The 24,620-nt window shown below is 38.6% G+C and overlaps 1 protein-coding gene across 1 annotated transcript; it reads left to right on the forward strand.

The window, feature by feature from the left end:
- Positions 1–159: 159 nt before the first annotated feature.
- Positions 160–24,360, forward strand: LOC306980490 (type II inositol 3,4-bisphosphate 4-phosphatase-like). Its single transcript, XM_079579896.1, has 18 exons — positions 160–377; positions 1,372–1,465; positions 2,573–2,642; positions 3,158–3,305; positions 5,435–5,565; positions 5,631–5,738; positions 6,674–6,776; positions 12,555–12,720; positions 13,808–13,999; positions 15,653–15,767; positions 16,478–16,683; positions 17,355–17,478; positions 17,557–17,683; positions 18,952–19,092; positions 19,272–19,369; positions 19,438–19,535; positions 20,414–20,568; positions 24,224–24,360. The coding sequence occupies exons 1-18, from the start codon at positions 289–291 to the stop codon at positions 24,354–24,356; spliced, it is 2,298 nt and encodes a 765-aa protein (XP_079436022.1). The 5' UTR covers positions 160–288; the 3' UTR covers positions 24,357–24,360.
- The last annotated feature ends 260 nt before the right edge of the window (positions 24,361–24,620 follow it).

Genomic DNA, 24,620 nt, shown 5'->3' on the forward strand with positions numbered 1-24,620 from the left:
TCACTTCTCATTTCCTTCATCATGTCACACGAGTACTGTCTCATATCTTATTTCACTGAGACTTCAGGAGCTGCCCTCTGATTGGCTGTTGCCGTGTTACCTGCGGAGTGAACCAGGAAGTCTCAAGAGTTCAGCAGTTTCTCTTGAGAACAACAAGCTCTTCCTGCTTGTCTGCGTTACTACACACTCAAGAAAGGACTGCAATGGAGGCAGAGGGAACGCTGCAGTAGTAGGAGCAGTAGCAGTAAAGTATTTGCAGTGTTTGTAGTAGTAGCAGTAGTAGTCAAAATGAGTTCTGAAGTACCTGAGACTTACAACTGGGCAGAGAAAAAGTTCTTTGCATCTTGGGACTTTGACTTGGAGCCTCCTTCGTCCAGGTAAAAACACACTAATGAATATCTTTAGAGCTTATCTAGTACGAGATAATAAATATTCTCAAGTGAAAGTACTTCAGACTGAATACTTCTGCAACAGTAAAGCCAGCCCTTAAGATGCAGAGGATGTGGTTTTGACACTTTGACACAGACATGAACGGAAAATCAAAACACATGACAGAAAACGTTTTAATGTTTAATGTGCTAAGTATAAATTACTGAGCGTTGCATGACAAGTCCCAGTAATTTAATGGTTACCTGTTATACATGTTTTTAGTGATGGTTACCCAAATCTAAAAGGTTCTTGGAAGCAGCGTCGAAATGAGATGTGACAGAAATGTGATGGAAAAAAAGAGACAAAAATGTGATGAAAAAGTGCCAAAAATGTGATAAAAAAGTGCCAAAAATGTGATGAAAAAGTGCCAAAAATGTGATAAAAAAGTGCCAAAAATGTGATGAAAAAACTGCCAAACATGTGATAAAAAAGTGCCAAAAATGTGATAAAAAAGTGCCAAAAATGTGATGAAAAGGTGCCAAAAATGTGATTAAAAAGTGCTAAAAATGTGATGAAAAAGTGCCAAAAATGTGATAAAAAAGTGCCAAAAATGTGATGAAAAGGTGACAAAAATGTGATGAAAAAGTGCCAAAAATGTGATAAAAAAGTGACAAAAATGTGATGAAAAGGGACAAAAATGTGATAAAAAGTGACAAAAATGTGATGAAAAAGTGACAAAAATGCGATGTCTAAAAAATGGCAAAGAAGGTGACGTAAACATGGCTTTAACGCGAGAAAAAAATATCCATTTAGATGAGTTTTGTAGGTCTTAGCTTTCAAATGAGGCAGTAGAGTATTAAATGAGTTCCGACACAACAGCAGCATAGTCAGAGCGGGGATCGGTCCACCAGCCTTCTAGTTATAACGACTCTACTAACCACTGTGCTTTACACTCATAGACCGCTCTTTAATAATCTGTTTCTGTCTGTCATTCCCCTCCAGGCCTGTAGATGGCGTGAGTGACGTCAGCGAGGTCAAAGTGTCTGGAGTTCAGATGGAGGAAGAGACAGATGACAAAATCACGTCGGAAAATAAGGTAAACATGAAAACTCACGGACACATTGTGCAACATTCCACCTTAAACTAGAATAAAATACACGCATTTGTTCAACCTTGGGTTTTTACTGATGAAAATATCTGGAAAAATGAAAAGATGCGCCTTGACCGTTATCTTGCCTCTCGCGAGATCTGACTTTGCTTAGAGAAACATTGAACTTTGCATAGATACATAGCGACAAATGCTAGCTTCCAAGGGTACGGACATAAATACATATTTAAACAGTACATGGCAGAAAACATACACCAGTTAGATAAATACTAGCGATGTGAATAAACTGACAGTAAAATTGATTTTGGTTTTACGCTGTGTTCGTCTGTGTCTGTGTCTGTGCCGCTAAAGTAAAGTGTGATTCATTTCGATTCTTATTTTAAATATTTAATATATTCACCTTATGCAATTTATTCATCGGAATTAATCAACCCTTACAACATGTTGAAAACTTTACTCAGGATGTAAATACTTCGCTGGACGAGACTTTTGTAGCTTTTTTTTAGCCTTGGAAGCTAAAGGCTAAAGGCTAACACAGAAGCTAACAAACGTTAAAAAAAAATAGCTCCACTGTCTGACCTAACCTTAATAAGAAACGTAACTCTGCTTGACGTTTATTTAAGTTTTCCTGTGTTTTTTATTCTTATTTCATTTTTATTTAGATTAAAATGTAGACAGGAAGTAGTTATTTTCCTACACTGGGCAACAGAAAGTTAGCCAAACACATTGCACAGAGCCATTTGATTTGAATTGTGTTGCTGGAGTTTGCCGCTTTTCCCTGATGACAAAAGGTGTGCCAAAAGAAGAACTAAACAAAGCTGCACTGACTACAGCATTCGTTCTCACACTTTTATATTATTTATCTTCTCAAACCAGGTCTAAAGTGGGCTATATCTGGACTGAATCATGATAAAAGTAGGCGTAACTAAAAGAACTTGGACAAGGACAGACAGAAAGTTACACATTACTGAACCATTTCTAACAGGGATTATGAGCACCTTTCACAACTTTTAAGGAGCAATACTAAGTCGACGTACAGTCGTATTTGTGGCTGTAAACTTCATAATTTTGATTTTCACTTCTGTTTTGTTGCAGTCTGTAGAGCTGTGTGACTGTCTCCACGGATCCATTCATGACAAGGAGCACAGTCCACTCATGAGAGCAGGTACTATCTCTACAACTTTACCTTTATCCTTTATCATTATTAGGACATTGCACCTTCTGTGTTTGGTACTCAGCATATAAGCAGCTACCATGAGCCCAAGTATCAATATTGTTTGGGAGAAACTAGTATAAGAACAGACTGACTCTAAAATGTCTTGTGTAACCGTACAAATACAAGCTTTATTACCCGACGAGATTGAAATTTGTCCCACTGTGTAGGTCTAGGATCTGGCCTAAAGACGACACCACAACTTCTCTTAATTCAAAGCGTTGGCAACTTTCACTGCTCTGATCACATAGGGACTTAGAGAGATTTTTCTTAACTGATCTGACTCTATATCTCCTTCTAATAGTTCAAACTCACTTTTTAGCGGATTTATGATGCACGTAGCCAGCCTTTTTTACATAGAGTGAATGATCTTTGAGCTCATCCTCTGCATTTTTCTCTTCAGCGTGTTAAAAGTGAGGATGTCCTCCACAGGGCACAGGTTTACCTCTAATCTTGTCCCCCTGCAGTGCTGTGCTGCAGTGTGTGTAAGGTGTACAGATTCCCCACAGAGGATCAAAGATGGCTGCTGGTCCAGGAGCAGATGTCCGAGACGCCTCTGTCCTTCTCTCTGCCTCGACAGCTGCTGAGCATGCTCATTCTGGAGTACAACAACAGGTACGAGCTCTGGTCAAATCAAAAAGAATAGGTTTAATACATGGAATTTATGATTAGGGTCTGAAATGTTATTATTCAGTGTTGGCTGCCTATCCAGTCACATGACTTTTCCTCTTAACACCATCTGAGGACTTTTAACTATTCATTGTTTTTATATTAGAACTCCAGCTCTTATTAAAGGGACTATACAGAGTTTACAAATTTTAAAATTATGTATTTTCCTCCCCCTACATGTTCCAGCCATGTCCTAATGTGTAGAATGAGCTCAGACCTGTTCACCACAACTGCCTCTAAAATCCTGCACTGTCACTCAAAAAGGTGTTAATTTGGATTCGAAGTGCCATCATGCATGAGCTTAAAGGAATAGGCCACCGTTTTTACATACTGAGATATGTTCTTACCTTAGCTTTGACGAGTTCTTTAGGACCTGTCTGATCTTCCCCCGTGCCTTCAGTCACTTAAACACAGCGCAGACAGCGTTAGCATTTAGCCTCTCCCCCTCTCCTCTATAGCTCTAAAACTGGTCAAGATAGAAGCTACCAAGCTCTTCCACGTTTTCCCTATTTAAATATGGTTACGTGAAGTGTTCCACTACAAAGTATAATTACACAAAATTAAACAATGTGGATTTTCTAAGCAGATGAAAGGGGGGAGTATATTGTAAGGCGTAATAATACCAGGAGTAGTTTGGCATCCGCACAGTAAAGTGAAGATTACTGCGCGGATTTCGAACTACTCCTGGTATTATTACGCCTTACGCCTTAGTTCCCCCTTTTTATCCACATTGTTTAATTTTGTGTAATTATACTTTGTAGTGTAACACTTCACGTAACCATATTTAAATAGGGAAAACGTGGAAGAGCTTGGTAGCTTCTAGCTTGACCTGTTTTGGAGCTAAAGAGGAGAGGGGGAGAGGCTAAATGCTAACGCCGTCTGCGCTGTGTTTACGTGTCTGAAGGCACGGGTGAAGATCAGACAGGTCCTAAAGAACTCGTCTAAGGTAAGAACATATCTCAGTATGTAAAAACGGTGGCCTATTCCTTTAATATAGAGACTGCAGTTACGTGTAAAACCAGTTACGTGTAAAACCTGAGGTTTTACACGTAACTGGTTTTACACGTAACTGGTTTTACAGTTACATGTAAAACCAGCTTGCATCTAGTCCCTTTAATCGGTTAATCAAAACTAACATATCACAGCTTTTGGTTTACTTACCTACTCAAATCAAGAGGAAATATACTTAACCTGTAACCCTGTAACGCCTCATTTGAAAGCTAAAACCTACAAAACTGATAGCTAACTTTTCTGTCACATTTTTGAAGCGTTTTTGTCGTGTTTCGTTACTTTTTCTTTGCTTTTATTGTCATGTTTTGTTTCCTTTATTGTAGATTTTTTGTTGTGTTTTCGCCTCGTTTGTGTAACTTTTGTGCTTTTAGATTTGGGTAAAGCTAAACTGGAGAAAATCCATCTGTTTTGGAATAAACACTTTTCTTGAAATCTCCATTTTTTTCTTTCATCTGAACAATCACAATAACGTAGGGAAAGCAGTAGTTGGAAAATGTGTAGTTTTTGTAATAATACAGTAATCAGATGGATGCTCAATACATTTCGAATTAATTACATGATCACATTTCTCTGTTACTGTGTTGAGTACTTCTTAACCCCTTAACTCCCACCTGAACCGAGCACATTTTCTCCAGCAAAGCTTCTGGAAAAAAGGTGTGAAAATAGCAACAAAACTGAGACGAAAACAAGGATGAAAATGAGAAAAAAGTGACAAAAAATGGAGAAAAAATGGACAAAAATGGACAAAAATTTGACAAAAAAGTGAGAAAAATTTAGAAAAAATGGACGAAAAAGTTGTACGAATTTGACAAAAAAATGCGAATAATTTGACGAAAAAGTGACAAAAAATTGATAAAAATGAGATGACTGCCCAACAAAAAAAGGGATGAAAAAAAATCTGATCATGTGAGGAAAAAGATCAATTTAGTTTTGTAGGTCTTAGCTTTCAAATGAGGTGTTACACTGGCCTACAGGATTCGGGTAAAGCTGAACTGGAGAAAATGCTCTCGGTTCAGGCGGGAGTTAAGAGGTTAATGTGTATAACCAGTGCGTGTGCGTTTTAGGGCTCAGGAAGTGCGGGAGCTGCGCGACCTTTCACCTCACCTGGAGGAGCTCAGGTGTGACGTCATCAGCCGCTGCGATCACATGACCCGCTGCTACCAGGAAACACTAGCCCACCTGGAAACTCTCTCCGGTAACAAGTGCACTGCTTAGTTACATTATCGATGCACGGTCTAAACCAGGCTTCCCTCACAACAGCCGTGTCCAGCTTCAAGGCGAGCAGCAGCAAGTCAGAGCGCCACCTGCAGTTCGTTCCCACAAACCTGCACTCGCAGAGGATGGAGGTGACCAGCCCCGAGAGCACAGGTGAATACGGAAAGTGTAAATATTTCCAGAAAAGGTTTTGTTATTTATTATTATTGACTTGTCTATATAAGTTGAAGGTGTTTCTTTTTTTTTTTTATAACTTTATTTTTATTTGTTTTTATCCATAGTACAGAACAAATGTACATACAGAAAGGGGAACAAAATGAAGAAAAAATAACAAACAAAAAAACAAAAACAGTTCACATAAAATGTCTGGACATTTTTTTTTAATTTTCTGCCATAGCCAGTGAATAGTCTACAGTATTTGGGTGTCACTTATGAAGGAAACCCATTTTTCCCCACTGCTTATCATACTTAAACCTTGTCAGTCTGAGATTATGTGTAATTTTTTCCATAATTGAGATTTCTTCCACAATCCCGATCCAGTCTGCTTGAATTGGAGGGTCAGGTTTCAACCAACTCCGTGTTATTGCCTTCTTACTTGCAGCCAAAATTACCTTAGTTATAAACACATCTTCTTTCTTTACAAACTGTGCTATATTTCCCAGGTACATAACTAAACAAGTGTTTGGAAGTTTATAGCCCAAGATTTTAGCCAAAGTTAGACCAAATTGTTCCCAGTATCTGATCATTTTAAGACAGTTCCAGAAGATATGTGTATGGTTAGCATCTGCTTCTCCACATAACCTCCAGCACTGTTGTGGGGTAGAGATCTGCCTACTTTTAATTTTAGGTGTAATGAAAAATCTTGTTAAATTCTTCCAGGAAAATTCTCTCCATGCCTGTGAGTTTGTAGTGCTATGGTGTATTTCACACATTTGGAACCATTCATCCTCTGTTATTTCAACCGTCAGTTCTGTCTCCCATTTCTTTTTTATGTACAATGTTGTATCCTCTCTGCTTTCCATCATAGAGTTATAAAAGGCTGAGTTGAAGGTGTTTCAATGCACGGATTAAAAGCCTGTTTTCTCCAGGCGTTTGGTACGACGTGACGACGTTCGGAGCCCCGGCTGAGCATCATCAGGGCTTTAAACAGGGAGGACTGAGGAGACTGATGTGCAAAGCTAATGTGAACAGGTGTGTACTGCTCGGATATATTTGGTGATATAATTGATACTTCACAAAAGCCTTTAGCCGATGTAGCAAATTGCCTTGTTGCACAATGTGGCTACGCTAGTTCCTCTGAGCTGAAGTTGTGGGCGCTAGTAGTTCCTGTTCGTATTCATTTCCATGAAGATTAGCTTAGACCCGTTTCGAATCATCGTGTTTCCTAAAGATTCTGTGGTGGACAGAGAGTTCCTGGTAGATGATCACTTACTGCAGGTGAACGAGTTGCTGCACAGTGTAAATATTTCCGTAGAGGAGACGTCTATGTTTATAAGGATCATTGAGTTTGTCTTGAAGCTAAAGGCTAACATTAATTTCATGCATTATACAATTTGAAATAGTGCCTTTAATTCAATTTTTTTTATAGCATGCTAGCCTTTAGCTTCAAGACAAACTATCAATCCTTTATGAACACAGGTGTCTCCTCTGAACTTGTTAAATCCTACATCAAGATTTAAACACAGTAAATGATCATCTACCGGGACCTCACTGCCCACCACGTAATCTTTAGAAAATATAATTTTTATTCCAGGAAAAGAATACAGACAGGAAGTACTGGTGCTCACAACTTCAGGTCAGAGGAACGAGCATAGCCATACCGTGCAACAAGCCAATTAATTCAAAGCTATTTTTTCTTTGTATTAATATAAATTCACCTAAATCTGTGGCTTTGCCTTTACCTGGAAAGCTAAGCTAAAATATTATTGCTATAGTAACTGCTAGCTGCTGCGAATAACTAGGGCTGGGTACCCTTAGCCTACTTTTTTTTCCTGATACTGATACTTTAACGATAGTTGGTTTTAGGGCTTTTTATCACATAAAGCTAAAGTGGCGCCGCTTGAGGATGTGTTGATGGAGTAAACTTAAAGTAAATGTTTGTTGGAGGCTCTTAGCGCTAATTCTGCTTCTGATTGGATGAGACACAGACGGATATTCATGAAATTTACAAAGTACAAAACTCTTCAGACCGTAACTATGAAAAACAAAGTAGATTTTCATCAAAAATACTACATTTTCATGTAATCTTTGCTCTTTTTGAGTCTGTGTGAACCAGAAAACAATGAATCGATTACTAAAATAGTTGTCGACTATTTCAATAATCAAACCCACTTGGTTTATGATACCGATACCTGAACAATAGTTTTTGTCGATACCTGTACGAAAATATTTGTGTTTTCGAACCAGAACAACAGAACAATAATGTTAATTTATACCATAAAAGACTCACTTCTTTTAAATGTGTATTATTTATTTGAGCTGAACCAGCCAAGTCACTTCCTGTAATGCTGACCCTGGACCAACAGCATCAAAACTTGGATCTAAGGATTTAGGGCTCCATTATAGACTAGACTTTTGCGCCTGTTAAAGGAAAGAAGAGGAGAGCGAAGAGTCATGGCTGTTTGTAGCACATTACGCCTCAGCCAACCCCCTTTTTTCTCTAAGCGACGCCCTCAGGCGAGAGCCCTGGCACTCTGTTGGTTGTACCTGAGATGCCAAATTCATCTTAAGCAATGCTGTTGTTGCGCCAGTAGATTTGTATATATTTTTGGTACCTGCTTTTTTATACTTTCATGTTTTAATACCAGTAGTACCAAAACCTTTCTTTTTTCTACCATTCTATCAAGCTAATAACTGTTGCTGGCCTTTAACTACATTTGCATCATGATTTTCTTTATCGTCTATAACAGGGGTGGGCAACATCAGGCCCGGGGGCCAAATCCGGCCCTCCAGCACAGAACGTCTGGCCCTCAAGATGATTTTGAGAAACATTATGACACAAATCAGAAAGTACTTTAGCATTTTTAGGGTTAAATGGGAGAAATACTGTTAATACACCCAATTAGGTCACATCATGTACAACTCTGGCATTTGTAGAAAGTGCACTGGAACAATAATAATCATTTTAAGGAAGAAATGACAGAAACCTACTTGAATTAAGAGATTCAATCTAAAGTATGAGTAGATTTGGTCTGGTCTTAGATCAGATAAAACATCCTATCACCAATGGAACAAGTCATTCTCTTAATTCAGATTATATTATATGATTTCAAGTGAAAAACAAATCTTTTTAAAAGTAAAAGTTCATTTATCTGATTTCAAAGTGGGTTTAATGCTTGTTCCATTGGCATCAGCATTTGTATCTTTGTCTTAGATTAGTCCAAACAGACTCAAATTCAACATAAAGAACCTTTATTCAAGCAATTTTAAGTCATTTATCTCATTAAGATGGCCATTTTTCCATTGTAGTGCTTTACTTTGGCTTAAAATTGGCGGCTCCGGCCCTCGATCTTTTTACAATGAAAAAAATTGGCCCTCCGTTAAGAAAACTTGCCTACCCCTGGTCTATAGCGAGGCAATTTGACTGAACTACCTTTACTTCTATTGGAGTAATATTTGACCCGTAGTACCTGCACTTTTACTCAAGTAATCAGTGTTGGCATTGAACCCTGCTTTAGGGGCTGCTTTTGAGACATTTCCACTTTACGTCCTGGTGCAACGACCTTAAAATATTAGTGCAGCCCTGACTGTTACTTCTAGTTATTATTTCATCGATTTTACTCTGACGTCGTGACCCAGTAAACTCTCCCTTTTCGGTTCATGGGTTAATCCTGTAATCTCTTTGTGGATTAGAGTTGATAATAACATTCAAACACAGCACACTATGTCCTATCAATCAGGGCTTCAGATACATATTCATGCAATATAAAAAGTAAATTGAAGTATTTCTCGTTTGACAAAAATGACTCGCGTGACTAATATGCCGGTAATGATGAGTTGGAGGCGTAGTTTACATGTGTGGGAATGCACTGTTGTTTCCAGTCCACAGTTTACATTGTTTTGAGCGTGAAGCAGGAAGTGAAATGGTTTTACAGAGAAGCAGGTGTGGGCTGAGTGTGACACACGCTGCTCTGTGGTTTTGTCATTGTTAATCTCTGCTAAACACTTGTTACATTCCAACTTTATTAAAAATCAAACTGGCATCAACAAGTGCTTTATGTGGGTGTGTTGCACCTGGGTAACGTTTGAAATATCTGCAATATTATGACACAAACTTGAAACTTGAGCCGATGTGCCAGTGTGAAAGCCAAGAAACTACTGTACTTTCTACAAATATGTGCAAGATCTGCGTGAGTGAAACACAACTTACATCACACTTTCCGTTCCTAAACTTTATTTGTATAGCGCCTTTCACAGACATGGTCAAGACAATTTTGCATTCACTGCACAGTCAGTGGTGGTAAACTACGTCTGCATATTCAGTTTCCCCCTGGACTGAACACTTCAGCGCCAACGGTCCCACTGACCACCATTCATTCACTCATTTCATTTATTAATTTATTTGAATGGGGCAGTGCATATTAACCTCTTAACTCCCGCCTGAACCGAGAGGATCTTTTTCCTCACGTCATCAGATTTTTTTTCCATCATTTTTTTGTTGGGTGGTGTTCAACTCATTTTTGTAACTTTTTTGTCTTTTTTTTTGGTCACATTTTTGTCTTTTTTTTATCACATTTTTTGTCATTTTTTTGTCATTTTTTTGTCACATTTTTGTCACATTTTTGTCACATTTTTGTCTTTTTTTTGTCACATTTTTGTCACATTTTTGTATTTTTTTTTGTCATATTTTTGTCACATTTTTGTATTTTTTTGTCAAATTTTTGTCATTTTTTTGTCAAATTTTTATCACATTTTTGTATTTTTTTGTCAAATTTTTATCACATTTTTGTCATTTTTTTGTAACATTTTGTCACATTTTTGTCATTTTTTGTCACATTTTGTCATTTTTTGTCACATTTTTGTCCTTTTTTTGTCAATTTTTTATCACATTTTTGTCATTTTTTTGTCAAATTTTTATCACATTTTTGTATTTTTTTTTGTAACATTTTGTCACATTTTTGTCATTTTTTTGTCACATTTTTGTCATTTTTTGTCACATTTTTGTCATTTTTTTGTCACATTTTTTGTCATTTTTCGTCAATTTCTTGTGACATTTTTTCCACTTTTTCATGAATTTTTCGTCACTTTTTTTGTCAATGTTTTCTCACTTTTTTGTCACATTTCTATCATTGTTTTCGACTCAGTTTTGTTGCTATTTTTACAACTTTTTTCCAGAAGCTTTTGGACTGGGGTAAAGCCAAACTGGAGAAAATGTGCTCGGTTCAGGTGGGAGTTAAGGGGTTAATGAACGGACAACTGGTGCTGTAAATATGCCGGATTTAGCTCAAGGCTAATTTCCATCCGCAGTCCCATGAGGTAAAAAAAACTAAGACAACATACAATATACAAATATAAAACACATAAGCCAAAACACACAGCAGTGCATTACAGACAAAACAGGCAAGGACAACAACTACACAATACATAAAGTGCATCTCTTTCATAAGCCACTCCCCTCGTCCCTCCCACTCACACACCTGTACCTGCAAATATAAATAAAAATATGAAAATAGAAGAGGGCGAGTGCATCAATGGTCTGGGAAAAAGTGAGAAGGTAGACCGGTGCTCTTCAAAGACTGGGCTGAGTTTACGTAAGAGTAAATTAGCTGAGACTGGCTTGTAGAACAGCTTGTGCTAAAGTAGCGAAAGCAGTCAAAAAAGCAAAATAAAGTCCGAGGCACTCGAGTCATGTAGCAAAAATAAAAGTCCTTTATTAATACGCGTTTCGACCGCACAGGTCTTCGTCAGGGCATGTAAAATTGATCACAGGTGTGGAGATTTTAAAAGAGAGATCATGTGAGCCTGATGATCACGGGCAGACAAATAAACAACAATACAATAAAATAAATAAATTGTTGTAATTAAAAATATGTTCCTGTCTGATCTCTTAATGGTTACACCTTTGTTGGCAAAGAAGCGATTCTTTCAGTTGTCTCTTAAATGAGATGACTGCCGGGACGCATTAATCCTGGCAACTACTAAAATACTAACTTAGCGCAACCTTAATATAAAACATGTGTGTAATTTAGTGGAAAATCGATGCAGAAAAATTGAATTTTCAAAGTCTGTGTTGGACATTTTTTGTAAATTAGTTAAAAAAAACAGTGTTATCTAAGACAGGGGTTTTGGGCTGGGACCCCAAAAATTGACAGTTAAACATCTCGGGGCCCCCATTGTACAAAGTTATTGCCTCTTCAGCTACTTTAAGCCAGAAAATGTTTGTGTTTAAACTGTTTATTTTGAATAATTGATTGGATTTCACTAATTATCGGATGTTTTACTCTCAAACAATGCTAAAAACAGTAGCATTTTTCTTTTTGTTTCATCTTGCAATCATCTGGGGACGCCCACCCAAGGCCTCGCGACCCCCACTTTGGGAACCACTGATCTAAGACATGATCGCCAACTGGTACACCTTTTGAAATCCTCTAAAATAAGGATTAATTAATGAATCAACTAATGAAAAGCTACGCCTGTCACTAATATTTTCACTTGTGTTGGGCTGATTGTTTTGTTTATTCAGGGGAGATCTGGGTAAACTTGACTGTAAAAAAAAAGATCTCTTTCTAACCGTTCACCTTAATATGATATAATTTAGTCTCACTCTAGGTTTATTTTAGACCAGGTTTTGTCCTGATTTGATCGTCACCTGGTTCTGGTGGGAATTGGAAGGTCAGATGTTTTATGTGGTTGTACTTGGGGTTAGATGTTTTTTGACCAATCCTTCAAATTAATCTTCTGTCATTGATCCTTTCACACGTCTCCACATCATCTCTCGGTTTAAACTAACATTGTGACCGTCTGGTTTAGTCCCGTCTCATATTCGCGGGAGGAGAGCTCCAGGGCCAGGGCGCTGCTGGAGAACGTCGCCCGATTGCAGCCTCTCGTCTTTGGACTCGCCGAGGAGCTTTTGTCCCAGTCCCTGGAGGCCAATGGCCTGCGGCTACAGAAGGTCCTAGACGCTCTGGCCAGACTGGTGAGGGCCTTAAGGCTTAAGAAATAATATGTGCACAGATTTCTTGCATTGTGGCAGTAACAATATAGTATTTGTGGATTAGATGCCATTAACCTTTTAACTCCCGCCTGAACCGAGCACATTTTCTCCAGCTTTACCCCAATCCAAAAGCTTCTGGAAAAAAGGTGTGAAAATAGCAACAAAACTGAGACGAAAACAAGGATGAAAATGTGAGAAAAGTGAGAAAAAATTGATGAAAAAGTGACAAAAAATGTACAAAAAAATGACAAAAATGGACAAAAAAAATGCGAATAATTTGACGAAAAAGTGACAAAAAAGTCACGAAAATTTGACAAAAATGAGATGATTGCACAACAAAAAAAGTGATGAAAAAAAATGTGATGTTGTGAGGAAAAAGATCAATTTAGTTGTGTGGGTCTTAGCTTTCAAATGAGGTGTTACACTGGCCTACAGGTTAACAGAGGTTAACCTCTGAACTCCTGCCTGAACCGAGAGCATTTTCTCCAGTTCAGCTTTACCCAAATCCTGTAGGCCAGTGTAACACCTCAAGCTAAGATCTACAAAGCTCATCTAAATGGATCTTTTTCCTCCCGTCATCAGATTTTTTTCCATCCTTTTTGGGGGGGTATTCAACTCATTTTTTTCAACTCACTTTTTTGTAATTTTTTAGTAATTTTTTTGTAATTTTTTGTAATTTTTTGTCATTTTTTTGTCATTTTTTTGTCATTTTTTTGTCCTTTTTTTTTGTCATTTTTTGGTCATTTTTTTGGTCATTTTTTGGGTCATTTTTTGGGTCATTTTTGTCACCTTTTTTGTCACCTTTTTGTCATTTTTTCGTCACTTTTTTGTCAAAGTTTTCTCACTTTTTTGTCACATCTTCATCATTGTTTTCATCTCAGTTCTGTCGCTATTTCCACACCTTTTTTTTCCAGAAGCTTTTGAATTGGGGTAAAGCCAAACTGGAGAAAATGTGCTCGGTTCAGGTGGGAGTTAAGGGGTTTTAAAAAGCAATAAATGTTGGAAATGTGAATTTGAGAATGGACATTTACAGAAACACGATGAAGAAAGTTGTGTCTTTTGTGTCCAGATGGAGGAGTTTGTCCACGCGCTCAAAGACGAGCTGGTGAAGGGAGCGCTTTTGGCTGAACACAAACTGACCGACGCCCGCTGCCGCTACACCTGCAACGGAAACCTGCCCGGCAACAGCGCGGCCAATCAGGAGAGGCGACCGTCAGCGGAGCAAGCAGAGGTCGAAGAGGAGTACGACGAAGAGCAGTGGGTGAGGCCAGAGAGTGATATAGAAGATAGTTTAGGTCAGAATAATATACGTCTCTAGAAAACACCGCAAGTTGTGATTGATTCTAAGGGGAAAAAATGGCAGCTGTTCAAAGTGAAGCCAACAACTATGCTCAAATGAAGGCCCTGAATGCCATTTAACCCCTTAACTCCCACCTGAACCAAGCACATTTTCTCCAGTTTGGCTTTACCCCAGTCCAAAAGCTTCTGGAAAAAAGTGAGAAAACATTGACAAAAAAGTGACGAAAAATTGATGAAAAAGTTGCAAAAATGTCACAAGAAATTGACAAGAACTTGACAAAAAATTGTACGAAAAATGACAAAAATGTGACACAAAAATGACAAAAATGTGACAAAAAAATGACAAAAATGTGACCAAAAAAATGAAAAAAAATGTGACAAAAAAATTGACAAAAAATGTGATAAAAATTTGACAAAAAAATGACAAAAATGTGACAAATTACAAAAAAGTGACAAAAAAGTGACGAAAAATTGATGAAAAAGTTGCAAAAATGTCACAAGAAATTGACAAAAAAATGACTAAAAATGTGACAAAAAAATAACAAAAATGTCACAAAAAAATGACAAAAATGTGACCAAAAAATGACAAAAATGTGACCAAAAAAATGACAAAAAATGTGACAAAAAAATTGACAAAAAATGTGATAAAAATTTGACAAAAAATGACAAAAAAGTGACAAATGACAAAAAAGTGACAAATGACAAAAAAGTGACAAAAAAGTGACGAAAAATTGATGAAAAAGTTGCAAAAATGTCACAAGAAATTGACAAAAAAATGACTAAAATGTGACCAAAAAAATGACAAAAAATGTGACAAAAAAATTGACAAAAAATGTGATAAAAATTTGACAAAAAAATGACAAAAAAGTGACAAATGCCAAAAAAGTGACAAATGACAAAAAAGTGACAAAAAAGTTACAAAAATGAGTTGAATGCGCAACAAAAAAATGATGAGAAAAAAAAAATCTGACAAATCTGACAAAAAAATGACAAAAAATGTGACAAAAAAATTGACAAAAAATGTGATAAAAATTTGACAAAAAAATGACAAAAATGTAACAAATTACAAAAAAGTGACAAAAAAGTGACGAAAAATTGATGAAAAAGTTGCAAAAATGTCACAAGAAATTGACAAAAAAATGACAAAAATGTGACCAAAAAAATGACAAAAAATGTGACAAAAAAATTGACAAAAAATGTGATAAAAATGTGACAAAAAAATGACAAAAATGTGACAAATGACAAAAAAGTGACAAATGACAAAAAAGTTACAAAAAAGTTACAAAAATGAGTTGAATGCGCAACAAAAAAATGATGAGAAAAAAAAAATCTGATGACGTGAGGAAAAAGATCCTCTCGGTTCAGGCGGGAGTTAAGAGGTTTAAGCAGTACATTTTGTTCGGACAGGCTTTAGATCTTGATGTCTTTGGAAATACTGACAACTTTCAAAAAACAAATCTTAAAAATGTTGGGTTTCGGCACCAATATGGCATTAGACTTGACTTGCTTGTATTTATTTCAACCTTGTCTCAAAAGACTCATGGAGGAGAGAGGAAAAAGGTCAGTTCACCCTAATATAGTCTCTTTGACGCTGATGTTTTTACTTGTTGTCCAGGACTTGGTTTGGGCGAATGTCGGGAAAAGCCTGAACTGCATAATCGCGATGGTCGACCGACTCAAAGAGAAGGAAGACGCTCCTAAAAGGAACGATCAGCAGGACACGAACTCAGGTGGGACGGCACTCTTTGAATCATCTTTATCTTGTTTTAGTCCTTTTTTTAAAACCTGACCAGGTCCTGTTTTAGATCTGGGCTTCATCAGTTTCATTTAAGTTTAGACGGCTGGGAGATTAGCGCTTTTACCTCATTATGGTTATGGTTGTCGTCACTTTTTGCAACTTTTTCCATCGCTTTTTTGGCTTCTTTTTTTTACCATGTTTTTGTTGCTTTTTTGTCACTTTTTTGAATGTTTTTTTGTTGTGCTTTCATCCTCGTTTTCATCTCGTTTTTGGTCGCTCTTTTGACACTTCTTTCAAGAAGCTTAGATTTGTGTAATGACAAATTGGAGAAAATGTGCTTGGTTCAGTTTAGAAGAAGTTAAAATTCATTTGACTTCAGTTTTGGCTGAATTTGTACATCATTTTTTCCTCAAAAGTTTCCCATTGTGTCCAGTGTCGTCATATCCAAAATGTTTGCAAATCTTATATGCCAAGAATTTAGCGGCAATCGAATAGTATGAGAAAGCATGAAACATGACTTGCTGCTCCCTGATTAAACCCTGGGGTGTTTTTCAACTTCAAACATGCACAATAGGCTCCTGAAGATGGATGCAGCACTTTTCTTACCTCGGAGAATCTGGAGAAATATTTACCCTTTTATTATTTCCATTATTGCATTGATAAGTCGGCCATATTTAGTCCTTCACCATCTCTTTCCCGCAGGTGCGCCGCTCTCTCCGTCCTCTCCGTTGTCGTGGCAGGAACAGCTGCTCCCCCTGGTGGTGACTCTGAGGGACTGCGTTCGCGAGGCGGCGTCCATGGCCCGGGCCGCCATGACGTTCGTGCTCCTACAGGGGGCAGCGGCGGCCACGGTGGGACAGGGGCCCGAGCTGCTCGTACAGAGACACCACGCCGTCTTCAGTCAAGCCGTAAGTCCAGCAAAGTCAGATCATTTGACTGTAGGAATCTGGAGGAAAATCAGGTTGAATGATGATTTATTGTTAATCCACAGAGCCATATGTGATGCTTTAGGAAAGGGATTACAAACATACTGTTGAGAAAGTGTGAGGATTAAATGTCTGTAGGGTCGCAGGACGTCTCATGATCAGAAGGTCCTTGGACAAGACACTTCCTCCTCCATGCAGGTCTGTTTAGGTCTGCCTCACGTTCATCTGTCTGGAAAAAAATCCTCCAGTTTAAGCAACTTTGCTGCAGTTTCAGGTGTTTTAATAAGTTCATTGTGTGTTATTCCCTGCACAGCACTGACAACAGACCACTGTATTATTTACTTTAGTCGAAATACTCAAAATAATGTTTGTGTCATACGGTTTGAATAAGTGTAGAAGCATTTCACTATTTCATTATTGATTTGTGGATGTGTTATAGCTGTATTGTGGATTATTATTATGCATCATGCCCTCTACCTGTGTAGCTAATCTCGACCAATTGTAACGTAGAAATCCTAAGAGAATTCACGCTAAATAATTTCCTGTTCTCTATTGAGCTCCACTAAACTGCCTTATACACAGCACTGAATGAAGAAATATAGAAAGTTGACTGAGGAAAAGTGGATTAAATTGTTTGATTTTCTGTCTTTCAGATCACTGCAGTGACGTGTGCTTTTATTTTGAAACTCCATGATGGATTAGAGGACACGGACTTCCTGCGACAGCTCCACTCTGTGGGCGTCCTGGCTCAGTTTGAGGGTCTCCTCAGCACTTTCGGTAAAAAAACAAACCGAAAACACTTTATTTCTTGCAATTTTACTTGACTTACAAAAGTGACATGGTTTTTGTGTTCAGGTGATGAGCTGGGAATGCTCGAGGACATGGAGCTGGGCGTGTCTGAGCTCAGCAGAGTGAAATTTAGTTTGATAGAGGCAAAAAGTGAGCAATCCAACGACCTCCTGCCAACGCTGACCGGGACATGGTGAGCTGTGACCCCAAAGACTGTCTACACATTAAGCTAATTCCTTTTGCTTTGATTTACTTCCTTCAATCACCATTAAGCCTGATTCACTGCTATTTATAGTTCAGTATTTTAACTTCTGAGTAAATCGATGGCATTTAGTTTTAACCTCTTACCACCCGCCTGAACCAAATGCATTCTGTCCTCTTTGGCCATTATATAGGTCTGTGTAACACCTCATTTGAAAGCTAAGACCCACAAAACTGATCTTTTTCTTTGCGTTGTTGCTGTGTTGTGCAACATTTTTTATGTTTTTTTGGCCACATTTTTGTAGAGTTTTTGTCACATTTTGGTTTAATTTTTGTCACATTTTTGTTGAATTTTTGTCACATTTTGGTTGAGTTTTTGTCACATTTTTGTTCAGTTTGTCACATTTTAAAAAAAATGTAGTCACTTTTTGGTTTAATTTTTGTCACATTTTTGTTGAATTTTTGTCACATTTTTGGTTGAATTTTTGTTACATTTTTGTCTTTTTTTGTCACATTTTTGTTGAATTTTTGTCACGTTTTTGTTGAATTTTATTTATTTTATTTTATTTTTTGTCACATTTTTGTAGAATTTTTGTCACATTTTAGTTGAGTTTTTGTCACATTTTGGTTGAGTTTTTGTTACATTTTTGTCTTTTTTTGTCACATTTTTGTTGAATTTTTGTCACGTTTTTGTTGAATTTTATTTATTTAATTTAATTTTTTGTCACATTTTTGTAGAATTTTTGTCACATTTTTGTTGAGTTTTTGTTACATTTTTGTTGAATTTTTGTCACTTTTTTGTTGAATTTTTGTCACTTTTTTGTTGAATTTTTGTCACTTTTTGGTTGAATTTTTGTTACATTTTTGTTGAGTTTTTGTTACATTTTTGTTGAATTTTTGTCACATTTTTGTCACATTTTTGTTGAATTTTTGTCACGTTTTTGTTGAATTTTTGTCTTTTTTTTGTTGAGTTTGTGTCACTTTTTTGTCGCGTTTACATCCTTGTTTCTTCTCATTTTTTGTGGCTGTTTTGGTGCTTTCTTTCCAAGAAGCTTTGATTAGGGTAAAGCCAAACTGGAGAAAATGGGACCCGTTCAGGCGGGAGTTAAGAGATTAAAAGGAGTTAACTTTAGTTGACGAGGGGCTCTGTGAGATGTTCTTAATTCCACATTAACACCAATCATGACTGAACCAGGACTAATCTCAGTCTGTGTAGTGTTAAAATGTTCCCTAATGTCTGAATGCTTTGATTGCTTTTAGGGAGAGTTTGTCGGTGAATGTGCCGCTGCCTCGGGAGAACTTCGCCTCTCTGCCTCAGGAGCTGAAGGAAGGGCATCCGATACACCTGCACCCGGTTTTCTTCAACATCGGCATCAACCAGCAGCAGAGTCTCGCCGAGAGGTAAAGCTGGGCCTGGAATTAGATTAGGAATATGTTTGTTTTAAATTAGACCACGATGAGAAGAAACAAAGGCCACGTAACACCCAGTTCCTTTGTGGAAAGATTAATGCAACCTATTATTATTATATGTTCTATTAGTAAGTGATTTAAATAGTTAATATCTTCATGTTTTCCCTCAGGTTTGGAGACAGTTCTCTTCAGGAAAGACTGAACCAGGAGAGCTGTCAGCGGCTCAGGACTTACTGCAACAGACTGCGAGAAAAACTGCCTCAAACGGGTATGGAATATCAAGTAAAGCTTTGTTTTGATAAATACCTCATGCATGACATTTCTTTCTCCTCTCAGCTGACACAGAGACGCTTCCAGATTTATTGTCTGTTCTCGACGTTTGTGTTGACGCCAAGAGAAGGAAGAACGTGGAGGTTTTGTGGCTCGCTTCTACGGTAATAACGCACTGATGTAGTTTATTACAGTTAATTAATTCAAAAGACACTTTGTAAACAGGATTCTTATGTTATGTCGATCTCTTGTATGTTTTACGGTATCTATGGTTTGAATGTAAGGTTGGATTGGCTTTGATTAAGGTCAGGTGATCAAGAATCTCACGATAGGCGAGCTGGGATTTCTAGCCAGGTGAATCCGGGTGATGGGTCCTGGTTCAGGTCCAGTCTCTGCTGGAGTCTGCAGGTGTTGAGATGTCCTTAAAGTGATAGTCTGGAAGTCTAAATGTATTGCAAATTTTATAAAATGTGCAAAATTGATCACCTGGTCTTGCTTTTTGATGTTAAGTAAGTAATAATGTATAAATGTTATTTTTTGTGAAGTCCCTCCTTCCCTGATCTCAGCCACTCATTAGAGTCTTGTATCCTCCCACGTTGACCAATCAGACGAGCTCTTCCTGTGAACCAGCCAGTCAGGTCCAATCAGGAGGCAGGGGGAAGAGCTTGATAGTTTACCTTTGAAAATCCTGTTCCTGCCCTCTCTAAAGAGGGGAGAAATTTGATTGTTAACTTTTAAATTTCACTCCATCTTTCCTCACTTTGCAAACTTACAGACTATAACTTTAAGGGAAGCAGAAACTGTTGCTTTGGCCCCAAAAGTAACACTTTGCAGAGTCACAAAAGCTGGATGCAAGGCTGAGATTGCTAAGATCAAAGTGTTAAAAGGATTTGTTGAAAAATGCAAATGTACTTTGAAAATACTCTACATAGATTTGTCTTCAGGTTTACAGTAAATGCAGATACTTAAGGCCAGTAGCGGATACTCTCTGAGAGGTCGATATATCCGTCTATCCCATAGCGTTTTGATTGCTCTGGTGCAGGCGTGTCGGAGAGTGAACGGTCTCCGTCTAACGAGTTGTAAAAGCGCCAAAGACCGGACGGCGATGTCTGCGACGCTGGAGCAGTGCGCGTTACTGAAGGAGAGGCACGGCCTGGACCCTCAGCACTTCTGCACCGCCCTGGACTCCATGAGGAGGTACCTGCAGCCACTTCACACAGAACTTACAGTAGTTATATCATTATCTACTTTTACTTCTACCTCTAATATTCTCATAAAGGAAAAAAAAAACATAGTTACGTCTGCTTGATTATGCTTTTTGAGGACATTGGCACAATTGAATGACTTGTGATGCTTTTCATTGATCCGCGGACGCCCCGTATCAAAATTTTTCTACATCCTTTTCTTTTCTAACACACACCTACTTCCCCAATGTTTGCCCTCCTTGCTCCACCTGTTGCTCCCGTGCTGCCTGCCTCTGTGCCCGCCTCTGTGCCCGCCTCTGTGCCCGCCCCCGTGCCCGCCCCCTCCAGGTCTCGCCGCTCCTGGGGGCAGATGCTCGGCTGTTACACCGGGCTCAGCGTCACCGGGTCAGACTCGGACGCTCGCCCCCCTCTCGGCCTGGGGGTTTTACCGCGGTGTCTGGCGCCGAAAGCCCCCAGAAGACACCTGTACCCTGTGGCGTTCCTGCTGGTCACCTCTCACCTGCTCGTGCTCTGGCTCATCTTCAGCGTGGTCGTGCTGCTCGCCAAATACCAGTGACCACGAAAGACCTTTTTCTTCTTGCTCTCTTTCTGTATGTTTTTCTTTTCATTATTTAAACTCGTGCCTTTCTGTTTGGAGTTAGAGTCTGCACCTTCTCCTTATATCTACTTTGTGCACTATAATGTCACATTTTTAGTAGTATTTTTGTTGAGAACTTATGACTCGGCTACGTTTGAAAGATAAATAACACTTTCTACTCCTCTACATTTCTGAAAAGGCTCCAAAGTAAAAAGTTTATTTGTCCATGGCTGTTTCCCAAAGCCTATACCTCGCCTTGTCTTGGTCTAAAATGGGCGTGGTCATGCATTTACATCATCACTTGCCGCCCAAGTGCTGTTCCAATGTTCAAGTCGTCCCTTTGGTTAGCATGTGGCTAATATACTAAGAGGTTTGTTTGAGATGCCGTTGCGGCTCGCCTGGATGATCGGCGAGAGTAGCCGACGCAACAGGGGGCGGAGAAAAAAAGTCTGAAGCCCGTCCGACCACTCCACATGCAGAGAACAGCGAGAGCCTCAGATCACGCAGCGTCTCGTTCAGATATCGCGTTAGGTCAAGGTCAAGGTCAAGTTTATTTCTATAGCACATTTACAACAACCACGGCTGCCCAAAGTGCTTCACAACACAAACAGATGATAAAAACTATGAATACAAATACAAACAAGGCATAATAAACTTTACGTCAAAATCAATTTAAACAAAAATACAATGGAGAAAGTTGAACATATTAAAAAGCCTGTGTAAAGAGGTGGGTTTTAAGGGAGGACTTAAAACTGCTTAGAGTCGGGGCCAAACGGATGCTGAGGGGCAGACCGTTCTACAGTCGGGGGGCAGCAGCGGAAAAAGCTCTGTCGTCTCTGGTTTTCATGTGCGTTTTGGGCACATCCAGAAGGAGCAGGTCAGCTGAGCGAAGTGCTCTGGACGGGGCATGGACAGAGAGTAGCTCAGACAGATACAAAGGTGCCAAGCCATTTAAACATTTAAAAACAATTAAAAGAATCTTAAAATTGATTCTGTGACAGACAGGAAGCCAGTGCAGACGGGCGAGCACAGGTGTAATGTGCTCACGTCGCCTGGTGCGTTAATTTAAAGTTTATCCTAAATAAAAGTCATTCACCTCCTGCTCTGTTTCCTTTACTCCAGAGACATCATTCTTCATCAGAGAAAACTTTCCCATTTGTTTGTTTGTTGAAGTTTGTGAGATAAAACACGTCCTTTTAAATCACGAGTTGTTCTGTAAGTACATCAAACATGAGCTTTATTTTAAGGGCGATACAAAATTATAGTTATCAGTTTTAGTTTCAGTCATAGTTTATTTGTTCAGATCTAAAGAGGAGAGGGGAGCGGGCGAGGAGCAAGTTTCTGATCACACAGACTCGTATCCAATCACCTGAGCCTGAGCCGCTGACAGGTGGGTGTTTTCCCATCATGCACTGGGCCGTGGAGCCGCTGCAGTTGCCTCTGGAGAGATGCAGCGGCTGATCAAGTCGGCTGCTCTCGTTGGGGTCTCACGATCTTTCCGTGCCCCACGTGCCCGTGACATCAGAGCCCGTCTGGAGCAAGTCGGACAGAAATCTAACCGGCACCGAGAGTCTGCAGTCGGCTGTAAAACTGCGTCCGTCTGGCTCATCTCGAACACACCTATCGATACATCTGTGTAGCCTTCACTGCCTTGCTAAAGCCAAAATCACCCATAATGCACCACGGCTCTCAAGAAAAGAAAAAAGTTAAATAGGTGGTGCTGGCTTGTGTGACTTGTTAAAGCACTTTATTTCCACTTATTAAGAAAAAAATACAGCCTTTGACTTGTTTTATGGCTCTGCAGCCTGTGTTCATCTTAGTGTTCTCTTTTTAGTCAATAATAGAAAAAACTTGAAAAAGAAATATTTTCATTATTTTTATCATGAATATTTCATCAAAGTTTTTAGTCCCCCTTTCAAGTTCTAATTTGTATTATCAGATAGGTTTCATCATCTCTGAGTGCTTTTTATTTATTTATCTTTTGTAATTAGAAATATATAATTGCTTTAGAATCTACTTCAGCAGACCCGGCTCTTTCCCCTGGATGAAACATAACTTCCTGTTTTATTTTGTGATGTCACTTCCTTTACCTCTGAAGTGCGTTCCAGTAGCAGCTCTTTTGCCTTGGCCTGGAAGGAAGTGAGTTTGGAGGCACTGCCTTCAACACCAAAGCAAGGCGAGGTACCTGGGCTTTGGGAAACAGCCCATGTGTTCATTTCAAAAGCCTGATAATGCGCTCTCTATTAACAGTAGGTGGCGCTGTGCAGATCTAATGTCAAACGGCACTGTTTCACAACAAGGAAGAAAATGTGTTCCCGTTGTGTGTGGGGGTGAATTCAGACACAATTTTTCGTGTTTTTGAAGCCGCAAAGTCATTTTTATATCAGATATATGAACAAATTTGACTTCGAGTACTTTCTATTTTCTACTAGGGCTACGATACATATTCAATCAATCAATCAAGTTTTATTTCTAAAGCCAAAGTTGACCAAAGTGCTGTACACAATAGAAATACAATTTAAAAAAGCAGACACTATAATATATTCCAATGCACAAAGTATTACATTTCTGATTTTTCATTATAACAAACTGCGATATTTTACCTCGAATAAGAAAGAAAGCACACATTGAGTTTCCAAAATGAATAAATTACATATAAATCAGTTGAATTGAAAGTGCATGTGGCTGAAGAATTTGAAAGTCTACAAACTAGGACTGAATTGAGTATCAAAAGCGATACATCGTTTTTTTTCCGAAAAGGAGTATCAGGATTTTACTTTCATTGGAGTAACATGTGACCAGCAGTATCTGTACTTTTACTCAAGAAATGAAGTGAAGTCGTTTAACCACCTCTGGATGAAATGCGCACAATCTACTTAAGGAAGAATTTCATTTCATTTCAAGAAAAACAAGACTTGGGTGTTGTCCTCACTGCTCAAGTCACTCTGCAAGTTTGAGAGTGAGACTAACCAGCCTTATGCAAATCCATGACATCATTAGTTTGAGTCGTACATGCACTTGTTTTGCATCATTATCACTCATTTTGTGATTGTTTGTGCCTCGTCCACAGAGAGGGCTGCCGTCTGGAGAACGTGCAGAAGAACATCGGCTGCAGGAAGTTTGCGTTCAGTGCAGTTCAGCTCCTGGCTTTCCCCAAACACTACAGGCCTCCGGACGGCACATACGGACACGCTCAGACTTAACGTTACATTCATGATGCGAGACTCTCTGTTCACACAGGCCGAGACCACAGAGGACAGGCTTTTAGTACATGTGTGAATATTTAGCCTGGTCTGTCAAACACATCCCTGGTCTGTAAATCCTTATAGGCCAATTAATCAGTACAATATTTTAAGTATTTTGTTCTACTGCCCCCTGCTGTCTGAGTTTGCACATGGAATAATTGTGTATAATAGAATACATTAAGCTTGGATGGACGGCCAGGCTTCAGAACATTACCTGATAGT

This window comes from Gobius niger, assembly GCF_951799975.1.
Source record: "Gobius niger genome assembly, chromosome: 21".
Classification (NCBI taxonomy): Eukaryota; Metazoa; Chordata; class Actinopteri; order Gobiiformes; family Gobiidae; genus Gobius; species Gobius niger.

Coding starts and splice junctions, on each gene's coding strand:
- LOC306980490 (XM_079579896.1), top strand. CDS start 289: ATGAGTTCTGAAGTACCTGAGACTTACAACTGGGCAGAGAAAAAGTTC. Junction 378..1,371: donor TTGGAGCCTCCTTCGTCCAG/GTAAAAACACAC, acceptor ATTCCCCTCCAG/GCCTGTAGATGGCGTGAGTG. Junction 6,777..12,554: donor TGCAAAGCTAATGTGAACAG/GTGTGTACTGCT, acceptor CGTCTGGTTTAG/TCCCGTCTCATATTCGCGGG.